General features: G+C 58.1%; 1 protein-coding gene and 1 long non-coding RNA gene across 3 annotated transcripts; both read left to right on the top strand.

The window, feature by feature from the left end:
• Nucleotides 1–7,092: 7,092 nt before the first annotated feature.
• On the top strand, nucleotides 7,093–8,315 carry LOC138730577 (uncharacterized). The gene is made up of 3 exons (XR_011339045.1): nucleotides 7,093–7,137; nucleotides 7,389–7,476; nucleotides 7,945–8,315. It is a non-coding gene; the product is annotated as an uncharacterized lncRNA (long non-coding RNA).
• Nucleotides 8,316–12,573: 4,258 nt separating this feature from the next.
• LOC138730518 (myb-related transcription factor, partner of profilin-like) lies at nucleotides 12,574–17,232 on the top strand. Of its 2 annotated transcripts, XM_069875802.1 has the most exons (3): nucleotides 12,575–12,971; nucleotides 13,020–13,079; nucleotides 16,519–17,232. In XM_069875802.1, the coding sequence occupies exons 1-3, from the start codon at nucleotides 12,611–12,613 to the stop codon at nucleotides 17,067–17,069; spliced, it is 972 nt and encodes a 323-aa protein (XP_069731903.1). In that variant the 5' UTR covers nucleotides 12,575–12,610; the 3' UTR covers nucleotides 17,070–17,232. The 2 variants fall into 2 exon arrangements, with proteins under 2 accessions (XP_069731902.1, XP_069731903.1); XM_069875801.1 differs by having other exon boundaries at nucleotides 12,574–13,079.
• Nucleotides 17,233–17,620: the final 388 nt, after the last annotated feature.

Genomic DNA, 17,620 nt, shown 5'->3' on the forward strand with positions numbered 1-17,620 from the left:
TGGATCCACATACCCAGAGATGTTCAAAACCTGAAACGGAAACCTGACCGAGGGGGATGTGTCCTTGCCCATGGCAGAGGGGTTGGAACTGGATGAGTTTGGAAGGTCTTTTCACCAGGGCCAGAGCCTTGCCAGACGCTCCCTCCAGCCACCTCCATGTTCTGCGGGGGAGGCGTCAATGGTCACAGGGAGGCCAGTCGGTCCACCTCTTTGCAAGATAACGTTCACCTGGCCATTTTGGACTTGAATGTGCAGGTGGAGTCCTGGAGAAGCCTGGCCCTGCAACCAGAACAGCAGCAATGAAGTGTGAGAGCGAGGTGGGAACAACACAACCGCTGACAAAGCTAGAAGTGTGAGCACTCATGCACCCAGGGCGTTCGATTTCAGCTAGAAAATGAGGCGCCTGTGAAGAAATGGAGAGAAGCCGGAGGCTTTCCCTGCCTGACCCAGGGGCCCCTCAGCATTGCGGAGCTGAGGAGAATCTGAACCCATCCCAGACAGGGGCCAGCAGAGCCACGTCTCTGCCCAGGGGCTCTGCAGGGACCCCAGCACCTGCGTCCCACCCCTGAAAAGGCGCTGTTAGGGAGGAGTGTGGGAGCAAGGACACTGGGGAGAAAATCCACCACCCGGCTGGGGCAGAGGATGCGGGCAAGATGGGGCAGAGGATGCGGTGACCCCACCATCCGCAAGGAACCCTTTCCTGGGGCTGCTGCCCAGCTCAGCCTCCTCGCTGTGAGGGTCATTAAGCAAAGAAAAGGAAGGAATGTAAAAGCCAGCAGCTCTGGCCCAAAGGAAAGTTCCTGGGGGAGGAAAAAGCCACGTCCTGGTTGTTCCCCAGTCCCGGGCGGTGGGAGCCGAGGCGGCAGCAGCAGCCAGAGTGGACGCCCTTGCCAGAGCCGGGGCCATCCCGTTAACAGCGAGAGAGCAGCAGCCTGGGGGTTTGCAAGGCTCCCCCTTCTCCCTTCCCCATCCCTGGCTCCCCAGGAGCCCCTGCTGCCCCCGGCTCTGGGCCAGCAGAATGAGCCCGGCTGGCAGCCCAGCCCCAGCCCCTCCCACCTCTTTGTTCAGTTTCCTGCTTTACAGCCCAAGGTCAGTTCAAGGACCCCCAGTCAAAGAAGTATCAAACAGCTCTACCTGCTATCCCTGATTCCTACATTTCCCCCTTTTTTAACTTCAAACAATCAAAGCTCTCTTGATGGTTGTTTCTAACATTTACCAACAACATTCCATAATACATGGTGTAACGAACAACAACACAAACGTTAACAACATGGATCCTCATTTTATAATTTTATAACGGGGTGATGGCTGGCTCGGCCTTCACCCAGTCCTGTACCCTGTCCTGTACCCCAGCCTGTACCCCGTGTTGTACCCCAGCTTCCATCCCATCCTATACACTGTCCTGTACCCCAGCCTGTACCCCAGCCTGCACCCCTGCCTTCACCACGGCCTTCATCCCAGACATGCCGGCCCCACCAGAGTCACAGTTGGAAACTACCTCTTGGATCATTGAGTCCAACCGCTGCTATCTGCCCCTCTCCTGGCAATCAGGTTAGTTTGGCAAGATCTGCCTTTTGTGAACCCGTGTTGACTGGGCCTGATCACCCGGTTCTCTTGCATGAGCTTCATGATAGCACTCAAGATCACCTGCTCCATGACTTTCCCTGGCACTGAGGTCAGACTGACAGGCCTGGAGTTCCCTGGATCCTCCCTGAGACCCTTTTTGTAGATGGGCACAACATCAGCCTCCAGTCCAGTGGGACTGCCCCACTTTTCCAGGACTGATGGAAGATGATGGAAAGGGCCTTGGCCAGCACATCTGCCAGCTCCTTCAATACCCTTGGGTGGATCCCATCCAGCCCCATAGACTCGTGGGTGTCCAGTCGGGCTAGCAAGGCTCTGACCACCTCCTCTTGGATCACGGGAGCCTCATTTTGCTCCTCTAGCTCCTGGGTTTGTACACAGACGGAACGACCCTCCTTACAACTAAAGACTGAGGCAAAGAAGGCATTAAGTACCTCAGCCTTTTCCTCATCCCCTGTCACTGTTGTTCCTTCTGCATCCAATAGGGACTGTATGGTCTCCCTACTCCTCCTTTTATTATTTATATATTTACAGAAGGATTTTTTGTTATCTTTCACAGACTTTGCCAATCTGATTTCTAGTTGAGCCTTAGCCCTTCTGATTTTTTGTCTGCACAATCTCACTTCCCTCCTCTATTTCACCCAGGAGGCCTGTCCCTTCTTCCAGAGCCCATAAGCATTTCTCTTCTTCTTGATATCACTTAAGGTCTCTCTGTTCAACCAAGCTGGTTTTTTCCCCTGCCGGCTTTTTTTCCAGGACATGGGGATGGCTTTCTCCTGAGCTGCTAGGATTTCCTTTTTGAAGAGCTCCCAGCCCTCATGGGCTCCCTTGCCCTTGAGTACTGTCTCCCATGAGACTTTGCCAACCAGCCTTCTGAAGAGATCAAAGTCTGCCCTCTGGAAATTTAGTGCTACTGTCCTGCTAACCACCCTCTTCACTTCACCTAGAACAGAAAACCCTATCATCTCATGATCACTTAGTCCTAGGCGTCCACCTACTGCCACATCCCCCACAAGGCCTTCTCTGTTCACAAACAGCAGGTCCAGGAGGGCACCTTCCCTTGTCGGTTCATTCACCAGCTGTGTGAGGAAGTTGTCTTCCACGCACTCCAGGAACCTCCTAGACTGCTTCCTTTCTGCTCTGTTGTACTTCCAGCAGATATCAGGCAGATTGAAGTCTCCCACAGGAACGAGAGGCATTGATCTAGAGATTAACCCCAGCTGTTTATAGAAGAGCTCCTCAGCTGCTTCTCCTTGGCTGGGTGGTCTGTAACAGACTCCCATCACAAAATCTACCTTGTAATGGGCTCCTCCTATTTTAACCCACAGGCACTCAATCTCCTTATCACCACAATCCATCTCAACGGAGTCCAAGTCCTCCCTTACAAAGAGGGCTACCCCGCCTCCTTTCCTACCCTTCCTATCCCACCTGATGAGTTTGTACCCCACCATAGCTGCACTCCAGTTATATGAGTCATCCCACCACATTTCTGTGTTGGCAACAACATCATAGGCTCCTTGCCCTACGACAGCTTCCACCTCTTCCTTCTTATTCCCCATGCTGCGTGCAGTGGTGTAAATGCACTTCAGCTGAGCTGCTGAGCCTTCAGCCCTCTTAGAGGGAACAGAGTTCGTTCCCAATTGCCTGGTAACTGGAGAAGCTAGCTCCAGAGTGCCCATATCTTCCTTAGCACCCCCAGGTGTGTTCTCCCCCACTTTCTGTGTGGTGAGGTACTGGTGGTCCTCACCAGCACCCCCTCCCCCAATCACCAGTGCCCCACATCCAGGCTTGCCCCTGTCTAGCCTGGTCTCAACCCCCTCCCCCTTCACATCTAGTTTAAAGCTTGGTTTATGAGCTTAGCTAGGTTTTTAGCAAGGGCTTTAGCCCCCCTAGGAGACACACGTGTCCCATCCTTAGCAACAAGGCGTGGGGGTGCGTGAGCCACCCCATGATCAAAGAAGCCAAAGCCCCTCTCCTCACACCAAGCTCGGAGCCAGGCATTAATTGAATTCTTCTTCCTGACTTCCTGCTCCTCTGTATTTAGCCTTGGGATGAAGCAGAATACTAGTTGAGCCCCAGGCTACTCAACCTGTATATTACACAATTCTGTGTAATATAAACTTCTGTGAAATCAGTGTTGGGTAGAAGCTCTCAGAGGACAAATCCTGAGTCTTCTGCCGCACTGTATGAGGTGTCCCTGCCTTAATGGTTAAGTTAAACCGTTAAGCCTAAGTTTCTTTGTTTCAAGGAGCGGCTGGAGGAACTGGGGTATTTTAGCCTTGAGAAGAGGAGGCTGAGGGCAGACCTTATTGTGCTCTACACCAACCTGAGAGGAGGTGGTAGAGAGGTGGGTGCTGGCCTGGTCTCCCAAGTGACAGGTGACAGGACAAGGGGGAATGGCCTCAAGCTGAGCCAGAGGAGGTTCAGACTGGGTATCAGGATAAAATTTTTCACAGGAGGGGCCATCGGGCACTGGAACAGGCTGCCCAGGAAGGTGGTTGAGTCCCCATCCCTGGCGGTGTTACAAAGTCGGGTAGACGAGTTGCTCAGGGGAGGCATTAGGGGCAGATAGCAGCGGTTGGACTCGATGATCCAAGAGGTAGTTTCCAACTTGATGATTCTATGATTCTAGTCATGTGAAATGGGGATTTTGTGCCCTGAAGTCTTTATTTAGAAGCTCTGTGGTTTACCCTCTGTGGTTTGCATGTCCTTAAGTACCTCATCTACCTGTCTTTTAAACCCCTCCAGGGATGGGGACTCCACCTCCTCCCTGGGCAGCCTCTGACAGTGCCCGATGACCCTGCCGGTGTAAACATTCTTCCTAATCTCCACTCTGAGCCTGCCCTGGCACAGCTTGAGGCTGTTCCCCCTTGTCCTATCACCCATCACTCAGAGTATATGCATGTAAGGATTTCATTCTAGTCGTGTGCACTGGGGATTTCATGGCCTGACGTCTGCCTTTAGAAACTGTGTGGTTTGCCCTTGGTGGTGCAAGGCAGGGAGAGCCAGAACGGGCGCCGGGCTGGGTTCAAGGGCCCCATGGGCAGGGGCTCCCAGTGCAGCTCTGCTCCGCGCGGGTAGCAAATAGGCTCTTCCTGTGTGATGTCACAATCGCTACCGTGGTGTCCCAGCTGGCTGCCCACCAGGCCTTTGGAAGCGCGGGGCAGCAGCCCTCAGACTGCCCTGGGACTGCTCCCCAGAGCAGACGTGCAGCGAGCAGGTCGCTGCTGTTCTCTCTGACGGAGCTTTTCCCCACCGGCCCCTGTGTATGCGGGGAGCCTACACTTGCCGCGATGGCAAAGGGAAAGGCTCCTCAGAGGGGTCCCCGGGGGCAATGCCCCTATAACCTTAGGAGCAGGCAGGACAATGGGTAGGAAGCAGGGGGTTCATGCCCAGGCTGTGGGGTCGGTTTGGGGGCAGGGCTGTGGCTGAACCCCGGTCTGTGAGGTGCAGAGCAGCGGGGTAGCCGCCAGCGGGGTTGTGGAGCAAAGCCCTGGGCTGGCCAAGTCCCCTCGGGAGGGGCTGGGGCTGGGCTGCCAGCCGGGCTCATTCTGCTGGCCCAGAGCCGTGGGCAGCAGGGGCTCCTGGGGAGCCAGGGATGGGGAAGGGAGAAGGGGGAGCCTTGCAAACCCCCAGGCTGCTGCTCTCTCGCTGTTAACGGGATGGCCCCGGCTCTGGCAAGGGCGTCCACTCCGGCTGCTGCTGCCGCCTCGGCTCCCACCGCCCGGGGCTGGGGAACAACCAGGACGTGGCTTTTTCCTCCTCTAGAAACATTCACGTGGAAATGAAGCTCACGCTCCGAAAAAATGAAACTCCATCAGAGGAGGAAAATGCCACTGAGGGCAATGAAGGTAAACTCAGCCCCGCTGCTGCTGTCAAGTCCTCAGGGGGGACCTTGGGGAGCTGTGCTGAGCCTGAGCTCTGGCCGGCTGGCCCAGGGGCAGGAGAAGGGCAGGCTGCCTCGCTCTTGGCCCCGGGGAGGGAGGGCGTCCCTCGGTGCTCGCCTCCCCGCTTCCAGGGAGCTTCCTGGAGAAGAGACCGCAGGAGAGGGGACTCACTTTGCTCTGGTTTCTTCGCCCAGGGCCAGCCTGCACTATGCGCCGCCAAGTGTCTAGTTCCATCACCTCCCTGCGGATGTGGCAGAGGAACATCTTCTTTTCAGTGTACGTACGACCTATTCCTACAGCGGGCGGGTGAGAAAGGGGATGTCTGAGGGTTGGTGCAAGCCCAGGGGAGAGCAGAGGGTGTTCTCCAGCCAGCAGCCCAGGGCTCCCGTTTGGGCCCTGAAGCTCAGACGCTGCTTGTACTGGGGGTGTTCCCCAGGAGAGCCAAGAGCAGAGCCCCCCGGCAGACACAGTCCCATGCGTGACATCTGTGTGACATCGAGGGAAAAGAGGCCTGCTTTCCAGCCAGAGTGAGAGCAAGGGCCACCCCAGAGAGGCTGTGGCAAAGCAGGCTTCATTTGCAACACCTCTTCCCTTCCCCACATTGTTTTCCTTTGCTTTCGGAAGGTGCTCCTGAAGCCCTTCCTTTGGGCCAGAGCTGCTGGCAGTGTGGAATGGTGTGGACAGGAATCCTCTTCCTCCTGGATGCTGCTCCATCACCTCGCTGCCAGCAGCAGGTTTTCAGCCCTAGGAGGGAAATGCACCTGGAAGGGCTTTACCCGAGACTTGGGGCCTTGACAGACACCCGGCTGCCTCTTTTGCAGGCAAGAGACCGTGTTGCAGCAGAAACAACTATTCCAAATCCTTGCCTTGCTGCTCCTTGTCTGTCTTGGTGAGTTTTCCTGAGCAAAGCTGGGAAAGCGACGACCCAGCTGTGCTGGATACCAGCTTCCAGCTTTCCTCTGGGACCAGGATGTGGCCCACGTGCTGCCTGAGCACGGCCACGCCTGGGACTGGCTTTTGGCCTCCCAGTCAGACCAGCAGCCTCCTGGCCGAGGCGCTACTGCAGCCACTGGAGCACGTGGCTCGCTCCGTCCGCGAGAGACGAGCGCAGCTCTTCCCAAGCCTCAGCTGGGGATTGCTGGAGGGGAGAGCCGTGCAGGGGGAGCGATGGAGAGGTGCCTCTCCCAGCGCATGGAGCCTGGTCTGGGTGCTCCCTCAAGCGCTGACGAGGAACGGGGCTGGGTTCTGGGGCACTGAGCACGCCTGGAGATCCCAGCCTGGTCTCCTCCAGCCCGGGCACGGCCAGGAGACTGCACCTGCCGGGATCGCTGGCCACCCCGCTCCGATAACTAACTCTTGATGCAATTGCAGCTTTTGGTTTTGGCTGGACCTGGCGCTCGGTTCCAACCCAGCGATGCACAGAGGTGGGTGAGTTTGGTGGGGCCGGCACGTCCTGCGAGGGGGCATTGCTGCTGGGGGCTGGTTCCATCTGAGGCTCTTGAGCTGCCACGCAGGATGGCCCAAAGCAGCAGCTTTTGCCGGCTCTTCCTAGGGAAGCCTCTCCTGGGAAGCCCTGGTGGCTCTGGCAGGGGAAGCTCCAATAGAGCGTTTTTCCCTTTCAGGTACAGAGTAGTGTAAGTGTGGAAAAAGGCCTGGAGGAGCTGAGGTAAGAGATGTTTCCTGACTGGAATTGGCTCTGTGCAGGAGCGTCAGTCGACCTCGTGCTCCCTGCAGTCATCTTCCTCTCAGCCGGGGCTCCTGTCCTTCCCTGGTTCCTTTCCCTTTTGCTCGGTGTGGCGCGGAAGGGGAGCACGGGCACAGCAGGGACAGGGCAGGGGTCTCCCCTCTGGCTGAGCTCCCCCACTCCCAGAGGGAACGGGCCGCTCTCTGACAAGATCCGCTTTCCTGTTCCTGCAGAAAGTTTGGCTATGAGGACCGCCGAGATTGGAAGCTTCGTAAAGAAGATGGGGCTGAGCTGACCGTGGGCCCAGAGGCCTTGGAGAAGGTGATCCTGCAGCTTTGGGAGGAGGCTGGGCTGGGCAGCAGCCCCAGGAAAGGGTTCCTTGCGGATGGTGGGGTCACCGCATCCTCTGCCCCTTCTTGCCCGCATCCTCTGCCCCAGCCGGGTGGTGGATTTTCTCCCCAGTGTCCTTGCTCCCACACTCCTCCCTAACAGCGCCTTTTCAGGGGTGGGACGCAGGTGCTGGGGTCCCTGCAGAGCCCCTGGGCAGAGACGTGGCTCTGCTGGCCCCTGCCTGGGATGGGTTCAGATTCTGCTGTGCTCCGCAATGCTGAGGGGCCCCTGGGTCAGGCAGGGAAAGCCTCCGGCTTCCCTCCATTTCTTCACAGGCGCCTCATTTTCTAGCTGAAATCGAACCCCCTGGGTGCATGAGTGCTCACACTTCTAGCTTTGTCAGCGGTTGTGTTGTTCCCACCGCTCTCTCACACTTCATTGCTGCTGTTCTGGTTGCAGGGCCAGGCTTCTCCAGGACTCCAACTGCACATCCAACTCCTTAATGGCCACGTGAACATTACCTTGCAAAGAGGCGGACAGACTGGCCTCCCTGTGACCATTGACGCCTCCCCCGCAGAACATGGAGGTGGCTGGAGGGAGCGTCTGGCAAGGCTCTGGCCCTGGTGAAAAGACCTTCCAAACTCATCCAGTTCCAACCCCTCTGCCATGGGCAAGGACACGTCCCCCTCGATCAGGTTTCCTTTTCCAACTTTGAACATCTCCAGGTATGTGGATCCAGTGGCCATTGCAAGGGATTGGAACTGGAATGTCTTGGAGCTGCTTGTTTCCTTTCAGTCCCATTAAAGCTCATTAAACGTTGCTTCCAAGCTGCAAGCCTCACCTTCCCTCATTCCCCTTTTCCTGGGGTGGGTTAGTTTGGGACTAAAAGCTGCCCAGGTTTAGCTGCTGTTTCCACTCGGAAACAACGGGCTCTGTTCGGCGCTGCTCGGGAGCACTCGGCTCCACTCGGCTCCAAGTAGCTCCGCTTGGCTCTGCTCGGTAGCACTTGGAAGGACTGGAGTGTGTCCGGAGAAGAGCAACGAAGCTGGGGAAGGGGCTGGAGAACAAGAGGAGCGGCCGAGGGATGTAGGAATCAATGATAGCAAGGTAGACCTGTTTGATACTTCTTTGACTTGGGGTCCTTGAACTGACCTTGGGCTGTAAGAGTGGGAAACTGAACAAGGAGGTGAACATCAGAGATGCAGATCAGGGTGGAGAGAGCATTTAGGGGCAGCGTGTGGGGTTTTGGAGGTCAACCAACCTGTTGATGCTGGTGATTGCAAGCGCGTGGACAATAGGCCTGGGCCATCAGGATGCTATGGGAAGTGGGTGGACAGATGAGCAAAGGTATATAAACCTGTAAGTTGCAATAATAAAGGTCTCCGCTTTACATCTATCTGGAGTCCCTCTCGTCGTTTCATTCCTGCAAAATGATGACCCCATTTGATAGGGTATTCAAGGCGATCAGCGTCCGGCGGGAATCTCAGCTCCGTCAGGATCATCGGCAGGACCGACTGACTCCTTGCACATTCCCAGGCATCACCCTCAAGACGACAGGAGAGGAGCTGAGTAATCATGGGGCAGGGTGCATCATCAGAGCAAGAGGCAACAGCTAGGTTCCTGCTCCAATTCCTTCAAAAGAGAGGAATCAAATATGATGAGACTAAGTTATGCCTTTTGCTGAAATGGCTTCGCAGCAAGGGAGCCCAGTCGGATGCTGCCCTACTATTCCGACCAAAACCATGGGCAGAGCGGGCAATTGAAACTGGGAGGCAGCTTCTCCTGGGGATGCTAAGGCTACCTCTATAATGACTATGGTGTTTAGTGAAGGATGCAATTGCTGGCTGGGACGCTGAAAAGGCTGAAAAGGCTGCAAGCGACTGCTAACAACCCATCAGAGTCAGAACAATCCTTAACTGATCTAATGGAACCGACTCTGAGGGCATCCTGGTTGCACCCCCCTGCTTTTAACCCCTTAGAGGACTCAGAGTCGAGGCCCCAAAGCCCTGCCTAAAACTGGGAGAAGACAAAGCTGATGCACTGGCGGACGGACATCATTTTCCCTCTGCATTGCCAGTTATCGTACGCCGGAATGCACCCAATGAGTGGGCTCCTGTTAACTGGGATCGGATAAAGGAGCTGAGGAGAACTGTTACCACGTGGGGACTCACCTCTCCCTACACTCGGTCCCTTTTGGAGAATGTACTGTCAGGCAATACAATTACACCTTTGGACTGTAAACCGCTCGCCACAATGATCCTGACACCCACACAAAGATTATTATGGTAACAAAAGTGGGGAATGTTTTGTGAAGGACGGGGTGCAGGACGGGGTACAGGATGGGGTGCAGGATGGGGTGCCGGACGGGGTGCAGGACGGGATACAGGATAGGGTGCAGGATGGGGTACAGGCTGGGGTGAAGGCCAGTCCCGCAGGCTGGCAGCACCAGACCCTCCGTGGCCGCCGCCACCACCCGGGGCTGCTGCCCTCGGCAAGAACTACACCCTGCAAGTGAACAAAACACTGCAGACCGTCCTCACCCAGCTCTTCCCTGGATACAGCAATGGACGGTGACTCTGTAAAGAACTTCTAATTTTCTTCTGTTCAAACGCAACGTGGAAAACAGAGCAACCAGTACAGATAGATACAGGTGCCCTTATCGACAGAAAAATTAGCCTCCCTAGAACAGTTAAGAGCTGAACAAGGAGAACAGGGACACATTATCCCTTCAACCAGCCCTTGGAACACACTTGTGTTTGTAATCAAAAAGAAATCAGGCAAGTGGAGGCTCTTACGTGACCTCCGAGCAATCAATAATATTTTGGAATATATGGGACCGCTTCAGCCTGGTCTTCCGTCACCGACAATGATCCCGAAACAATGGGACATAATTATCATTGACTTAAAGGACTGTTTTTTCACTCTTCCATTACACCCAAAGGATAGTAAAAGATTTGCATTTTCTATCCCAACAATCAATAAAAGTCAACCACAGCGTCATTGTCAATGGACTTTACTGCCACAAGGAATGAAAAACCCTCAGGATGTATCTTAACAAATTAAAGAGGGGGAGCCAAGGTTATACTCCTCATGAACAACTATATAAAGCCTTATATGTTATTAATCATTTAAATTTAGGACCGTTTGAAACATCCAGAGTTGAGGTACATTTTGGAAAACCTGTACACATGTCTCTGGAAAGTAACCAACGACCACCAGTGCAGATACGAGATCTGACAGATCATACTTGGAAAGGACCATTTGAATTGCTGGTACGGGGACGTGGGTACGCTTGTGTTCTAGCAGATACTGGACCACGATGGATACCAGCACGGGCGGTCCACCCAGACCTCCCACGAGACAGGGCATCAAGACTTGAAGAGGAAGGCAATCATTCCAACTCGTAATATTGGGAATCGTAGTGTTGTTTGATGTTGGGGATGGGATAATAACTTGAACTGATCCGGGACAAAGTCTGTGGGTAACATGGGCAAACCAGACAGGCCAAACAGATTTTTTGCCTTTCTCTGGTGACACCTAGTGATCCATTTAGAACGTACCTCATAGGCATTGCTAGATGGCTACAGCAAGTTATGAAAACAAAGCTGGTGAGGGGGTTGGAGAACAGGCCTGATGAGGAACGGCTGAGAGAGCTGGGGGTGTTTAGCCTGGAGAAGAGGAGGCTGAGGGGAGACCTCATTGCTCTCTGCAACTCCCTGAAAGGAGGTTGTGGAGAGGAGGGAGCTGGGCTCTTCTCCCAAGGGACAGGGGACAGGACGAGAGGGAATGGCCTCAAGCTCCACCAGGGGAGGTTCAGGCTGGACATCAGGAAAAAAAAAATTCACAGAAAGGGTCATTGGGCAGTGGCAGAGGCTGCCCAGGGAGGGGGTTGAGTCACCTTCCCTGGAGGGGTTTAAGGGACGGGTGGACGAGGTGCTGAGGGACATGGTTTAGTGAGTGATGGGAATGGTTGGACTCGATAATCCAATGGGTCTTTTCCAACCTGGTGATTCTATGATTCTGTTATTCTATTATTCTAGGATCCCCATGTCCCACCCCTGTGTCCCATCCCTTCTCTCCACCTCTTCCCTTCCCTGCACCCACTTTCTCAGCACCCACATCCTTACCTCCCCTCACTGGGTGCTGGGGGGCACAGCTGGACCTGGGGACCCCCCTTGGCACACAGGTCCCACCATCCCAATCCCACAGAGGCACAGCCAGTCCCCATCAGGGCCAGATCCTGGCAATGCCGACCTGGCACCAGCGCCAGGGGATGGGGGACCTGGTTGGGGACAGGGCTGGGGACAGAGGTAACGCACCCCAAGGGGATGGCAAGGACAGGAGCACCTCAACAACCACGTTTTATTGGAGACCCAAAGTGAGGACAGTGGCAACACCACCGGTATTGGGGTCCTGGTGGCACCGTCAGCATTGGGGTCACAACGACACCATCAATATCAGGGTGACGGTGGCACTGTCAGCATCAGGGTCACAGTGACAGCATCAGTGCTGGGGTCACAGTGCCAGAGAGGGGATGGGGGGGGGGGGGCAGCCCTAGCCACCCCATCCCAGTCCCGTGCACCCCAGGGGCACTGAGAGGGCGGCTGCACCTCCCACCCATGTCCCCAACCCCATGATGATGGGGGGAACACGGCCCCGTCCCCGCTGTCCCTGGGCCAGCCAGGCTGTGTCCCCCCCCAGGATGGAGGGGGGGGTGTCCGCGCTTACACCTGGGTGACGATCTCGCCGTTCTCAGGCACACAGACCTGCACGGGCACGCGGTCTGAGGGACACGGGTTAGTGATTGACGGGAACGGTTGGACTCCATGATCCGGTGGGTCCTTTACAACCTGGCGGTTCTATGACGTCATCACGACTCGGCTTCGCTCGGTAACATTCGGCGCCGCCTGGGCGCCGTCATTTCCGCTCGGAAGGACTCGGAAGGACTCGGAAAGACTCGGAAGGACTCGGAGGGACTCGGAAGGACTCGGAGGGACTCGGGTCCAATCAGCCGCGCCCGGAAGCCGCCGGCGGCGCTGGGTCCCCCCGCCCGCCCGCCGCCGCCGCAGCCGGTGCCGGTGCCGGGGGGCGATGGGCGGCGCGGCGGCGCCATGAGGCGGCGGGGATGGCGGCGGGCGGCGGCGGCGGCGGCGTCGGGGCGTTGGGGCGGCGGGGGCTGCTGAAGAGGAAGCCGAACTTCACGCTGCAGGAGATCGAGATCCTGATGAGCGAGGTGCTCAAGTACGAGCAGCTGCTGTTCGGCGCCGCCGCCAGCACCGTGAACGCCTACGAGAAGCAGAAGATCTGGTGGCGAATCACCAACAAGATCAACGCCGCCGGCCGCAACCAGCGCGACATCGGCGAGGTGAAGAACCGCTGGCGGGGGCTGCGGCGCCGCGCCGGGGACAAGATCAGCCGGCACCGGCAGGAGCGGCTCGGACCGCCCGGGAGGGGCAGGAGCGGCCCCGGGAACACCGGGAACGGCCCCGGGAACACCTCCGGGAACGGCTCCGGGAACGGCTCCGGGAACGGCTCCGGGAACGGCTCCGGGAACGGCTCCGGGAACGGCGGGCACGACGGGCCGGGCCCGCACGGTGAGCGGGGAGGGGGGGGGACGGACAAGATGGGGGCGGAGAGGGGACGTGGAGGGACAGGAGGGGGACGAGAAGGGGACCTGGGGACTAGAGGGGGACTTGGAGGGCAGGAGGGGGGTGGAGGGCGATAGGAGAGGGTGTGAGGGGACAAGGGGGGACAAGAAGGGGATGTGGGGGGCAGGAGAGGGACAAGAAGGGGACAAGAAGCGACAGGAGGGGGGTGGAGGGTGACAGGAGAGGGGTGTGAGGGGACAAGGAGGGGACAAGAAGGGGACCTGGGGGCAGGAGGGGACAAGGGGGGACAAGAAGGGGATGTGGGGGGCAGGAGGGGACAAGAGGGGGAGATGGAGGGCAGGAGGGGGACAAGGAGGGACAGGAGGGGGGTAGAGGGCGACAGGAGAGGGGTGTGAGGGGACAAGGCGGGACTTGGAGGGACATGGGGGGACAGGAGGAGGATGTAGGGGGCAGGAGGGGATGTGGGGGGTCAGGAGAGGGGCGTGGGGGAAGAGGAGGGGACATGATGGGTCTCTTCCAATCTGGTTATTCTATGATTCTATGGAGGACGCGGGGGGCAAGAAAGGGACGTGGGGGGCAGGAGGGGACAAGAGGGACTTAGGGGGGCATGGGGGGACAGGAGGAGGATGTGGGGGACAAGTGGGGGATGTGAGGGGCAGGAGGGGACATGGAGGAGGAGAGGGACTTGAGGGGACAAGGTGGGACAGGAGGGGGGTGGAGGGCGACAGGAGAGGGGTGCGACAGGACAAGGAGGGGAGCAGGGGGGACTTGGAGGGACAAGGGGGGACAGGAGGGGGCATGGTGGGACAGGAGGGGGGCGGGAGGCAGGAGGGGATGTGGGGGGACAAGAAGGGGACATGGAGGGCAGGAGGGGGACAAGAAGGGGACACGAGGGGACAGGGACATGGGGGGACAGGAGGGGCATGTGGGGGGACAGGGACAGAGGGGCACAGGAGGAGGTCATGGGGGGACAGGGACACGGGCTGTGAGGGACAGGGACACGGGTATGGGTGACAGGGACTTGGAGAGGGTGGTATGGGTATGCGGGACGTGAGGGGACAGGGACATGGACATGGGAGAGAGGGACGTGGGGGACAGGGACACAGGGGGACAAGGCTCAGGGACAAGGATATGGGGGACAGGGACACAGGGAGAAGGAGGGGAACATGGGGGGGATGTGGGGGCACAGGGACACGGGTATGGGGGACAGGGACATGGGAGAGAGGGACACAGGCTGACAAAGACACTGGGGGACAGGGCTGGGACACAGATATGGGGGACAGGGACACAGGGGGCAGTGGGAGACATGGGGTGACAGGGACACAGGCGGGACAGGGACTGGGGGACAGGATGGGGACATGAGAGGGCAAGACAGGGACATGGGGTGGACAGGGACACAGCTATGGGGGACAGTGACACAGGACAACAGGGCTGGGACAGGGACACGGAGGGACAGGGACACGGGGAACAGGGCAGGGACACAGATATGGAGGACAGGGGGAGAAGAGAGGGGCAGAGTTGGGGGAACAGGGACATGGGGGGACAGGGCATGGACACAAATATGGGGATGAGGACATGGGGGGACAGTGTCGGGGATACAGGGTGACAGGGCAGGGACGTGAGGGACAGGATAGGACACAGAGTGACATGAACATTGACACGGATATGGGGGACAGGGACACAGGAGAGGGACATGGGGTGACATGGACACAGATACAGGGGACAGGGACACGAGGGGATGGGGACACAGGTGACAGGACATAGACACAGCTATGGGGGACAGGGATGTGGGGTGGCAGAACAGGGATGGGGTGACAGACAGGGGTTGACACAGCAGGGACACAGATGTTGGGAACAGGGAGTGACAGAAACAGGGACACAGCTATGGGGGACAGGAATGTAAGGGACAGGGCAGGAACATGGGGTGACAGGGACACAGATATGGGGTACAGAGACATGGATATGGGGGACAGAGACACAAGGGACAGGACAGAGACTCGGGGTGACAGGGCAGGGATGTGGCATGACATGGACAGGGACACAGAAATGGGGGACAGGGACACGAGGAGTAGGACATGGACACAAGGGACAGGACATGGATCTGGGGTGACAGGACAAGGACTTGGGGAACTAGGATATGGACACAGGGACCAGGACAGGTGGATGGGGCAACAGGGACATGGGGAACTGGTACAACAACACAGGGAAAAGGACATGGACATGGACATGGGGGACAGGACAGGGACATGGGGGACTGGGACAAGGATGTGAGGCCAGTGGGATCAGTATGTGGAGGGGCCGGGACAGTGACAGGGACTCTGGGACCAGGATGTGAGGGACTGGGACAGGGACACGGGGGACCAGGACTGAGACCAGGTGCAGGACAGGTGTATGGAGGGACAGGGACCAGGACGTGGAGGGACAAGAACGAGGTTGTGGGGCGGATCAGGGCTGGGGTTTGAAGGACAGGGACTGGGGCGTGGGAACACTGGGACCAGGACACGTGTATGGAGGGACTGGGGCAGGGACAGGGGAGATCAGGACAAAGACAGGGGTCAGGGACATGGAGGGGCAAAGACACAGCAGAGGAGGACAGGGACATGGAGGACCTGGACAGGGACACGGGGAGACCAGCATGGGGACATAGGACACAGGGTCGAGGACAGAAATATCTGAATCTGGAGGTGCTGGAACCAGGACAGAGGCAAGGGACACGGCACCACAGCAGGGGACAGGGACAGAGCCAGGAGCAGAGACCAGGTCAAGGACATGGAGGAGTCCTTGGCCAGGACAGGGACTGGCACTGGGACAGCAACAGGAGGGGACTGAAAATAGGACAGGGATGGGGGGCACAAGGGGGACAGGATCAGGCCAGGGATATGGGTGACTGGGATGGGGACAAGGGACAGGGGATACTGGGAGTAGGACAAGGATAAGAGGAGGGTGAGAACAGAACAGGGACATGGGGGGAATGGGACAGTGACATGGGCTGGACCAGGAGAGAGATGGGGACATGGGCAGGGCCAGCACAGGAAGGAACATGGAGCTCTGGACTGAGACACAGCCACGGGTTACTGGTACCAGGACAGGGATATGGGGGGACTGGTGCCACACGGGAACATGGAGGCACCGCATTCAGGACAGCGATGTGGGAGTGCTGGGACCAGGAGAGGGACAAGGGACATGGGGTGGGGCTGGAACGTGGTGAGGGACACGAGGCAATGGGGATACACACGTATGGATGGGACCGTATGGATGGGACCGAGACTGGTGTGGGGGAGAGGACAGGGCAGGGCAGGGGTGGGGACAAAGGAGACGGGGACAGGGGAGGCAGAGGCAGCCGGGGGTCGAGTGGCTCGGTCCGTGGGACACTGGAGACAAGGGGTTTCCACCAGCTGCCCCATGCTTTCCATCCATCCTGCAGGCCTCAAGGAGGAGGTGGTGAAGGAGGAGCCCGTGGAGGTGAAGACTGAGCCCTTCCCCAGCCCAGGCGCCACCAGCGTCCCCGGCCGCGGCACGGAGTGCCGGCCACCCCACAGTGGCCTCCGCCCGCCCCCCGAGCTGTGCGAGAGCTGGAACCGAAGCCCCCCACGCCCAGCACCCCCCGAACTGTCCCTCGGCGACCTGGGCGAGCAGCAGGAGCCGCTGGGCTCCGATTTCCCGAGCCTCCTCTTGGAGCACGAGGCTGAGCATCTCAAGAACTGCGGCACAGGAGAAGCGGGACCCACGGGGACGGCGGGGCTGTCGGCCGGCGTCCGCGACTGCGCCCACCTCACGCCGGCCGAAAGGCGCATCGTCCAGTCCAACGAGCGGCTGGTGCAGGAGATGCGAGCTTTCCGACGGGAATACGCCGAGAGCCGCCGGGAGACCACGTCCGTCCTGCGTGTCATCGCCCAGGCGCTGGGCGGCCTCAGCCGCAGCCTGGCTGAAATCCGTGACCTCTACCTCCGGGAGCAGGCGGTCCCCAAACCCTGAGCCCCCACGCAGCTGGCTGTGTGCGCCCGGGGACCGCCCTGGGGTTGGGGGTTCCTCCCTGTCCCCCCCAGCGCCCACCTCGCTTCTTTGATTATTTTTATTATTTGTCTTTCCCCTCCATCTCACTTAAATAAAATGAGCAGCTTCGCTCACCCCCCCCGGCTTCCCTCTCCCCAGGCTCATTGCAGGGTTTTGGAGAGTGATGGGATGAAGGGATCAGGGATGAGGTGCAGGTATCAGGGATCAGATGCAGGCACGGGGGATGGGATGGTGGGACTTGTGGTGGGAGTCTGGGACCAGCAATGGGATGCAGGGACCTATGGTCCCCTATGAGATGGGGTAACATTCCCCCCTCCACCCCGCAAGGGGCGTCTGCATGGCTTTTCACCTGCTAGGAGCAATGAAGTCCATGGTCCCAAATTTATCCAGTGGCTGGACCCCTCTTCCCAGCCACAGTGCAGGGTGGGAGATGAATCATCCTGGAAGCAGCCATCCAAAATAACCAGGATGAGTCACACGGCCTGGGTGTCTGTTCCTCTGGCTGTGAAGGG

Source organism: Phaenicophaeus curvirostris, chromosome 24, assembly GCF_032191515.1.
Source record: "Phaenicophaeus curvirostris isolate KB17595 chromosome 24, BPBGC_Pcur_1.0, whole genome shotgun sequence".
In the NCBI taxonomy this organism is placed as follows: domain Eukaryota; kingdom Metazoa; phylum Chordata; class Aves; order Cuculiformes; family Cuculidae; genus Phaenicophaeus; species Phaenicophaeus curvirostris.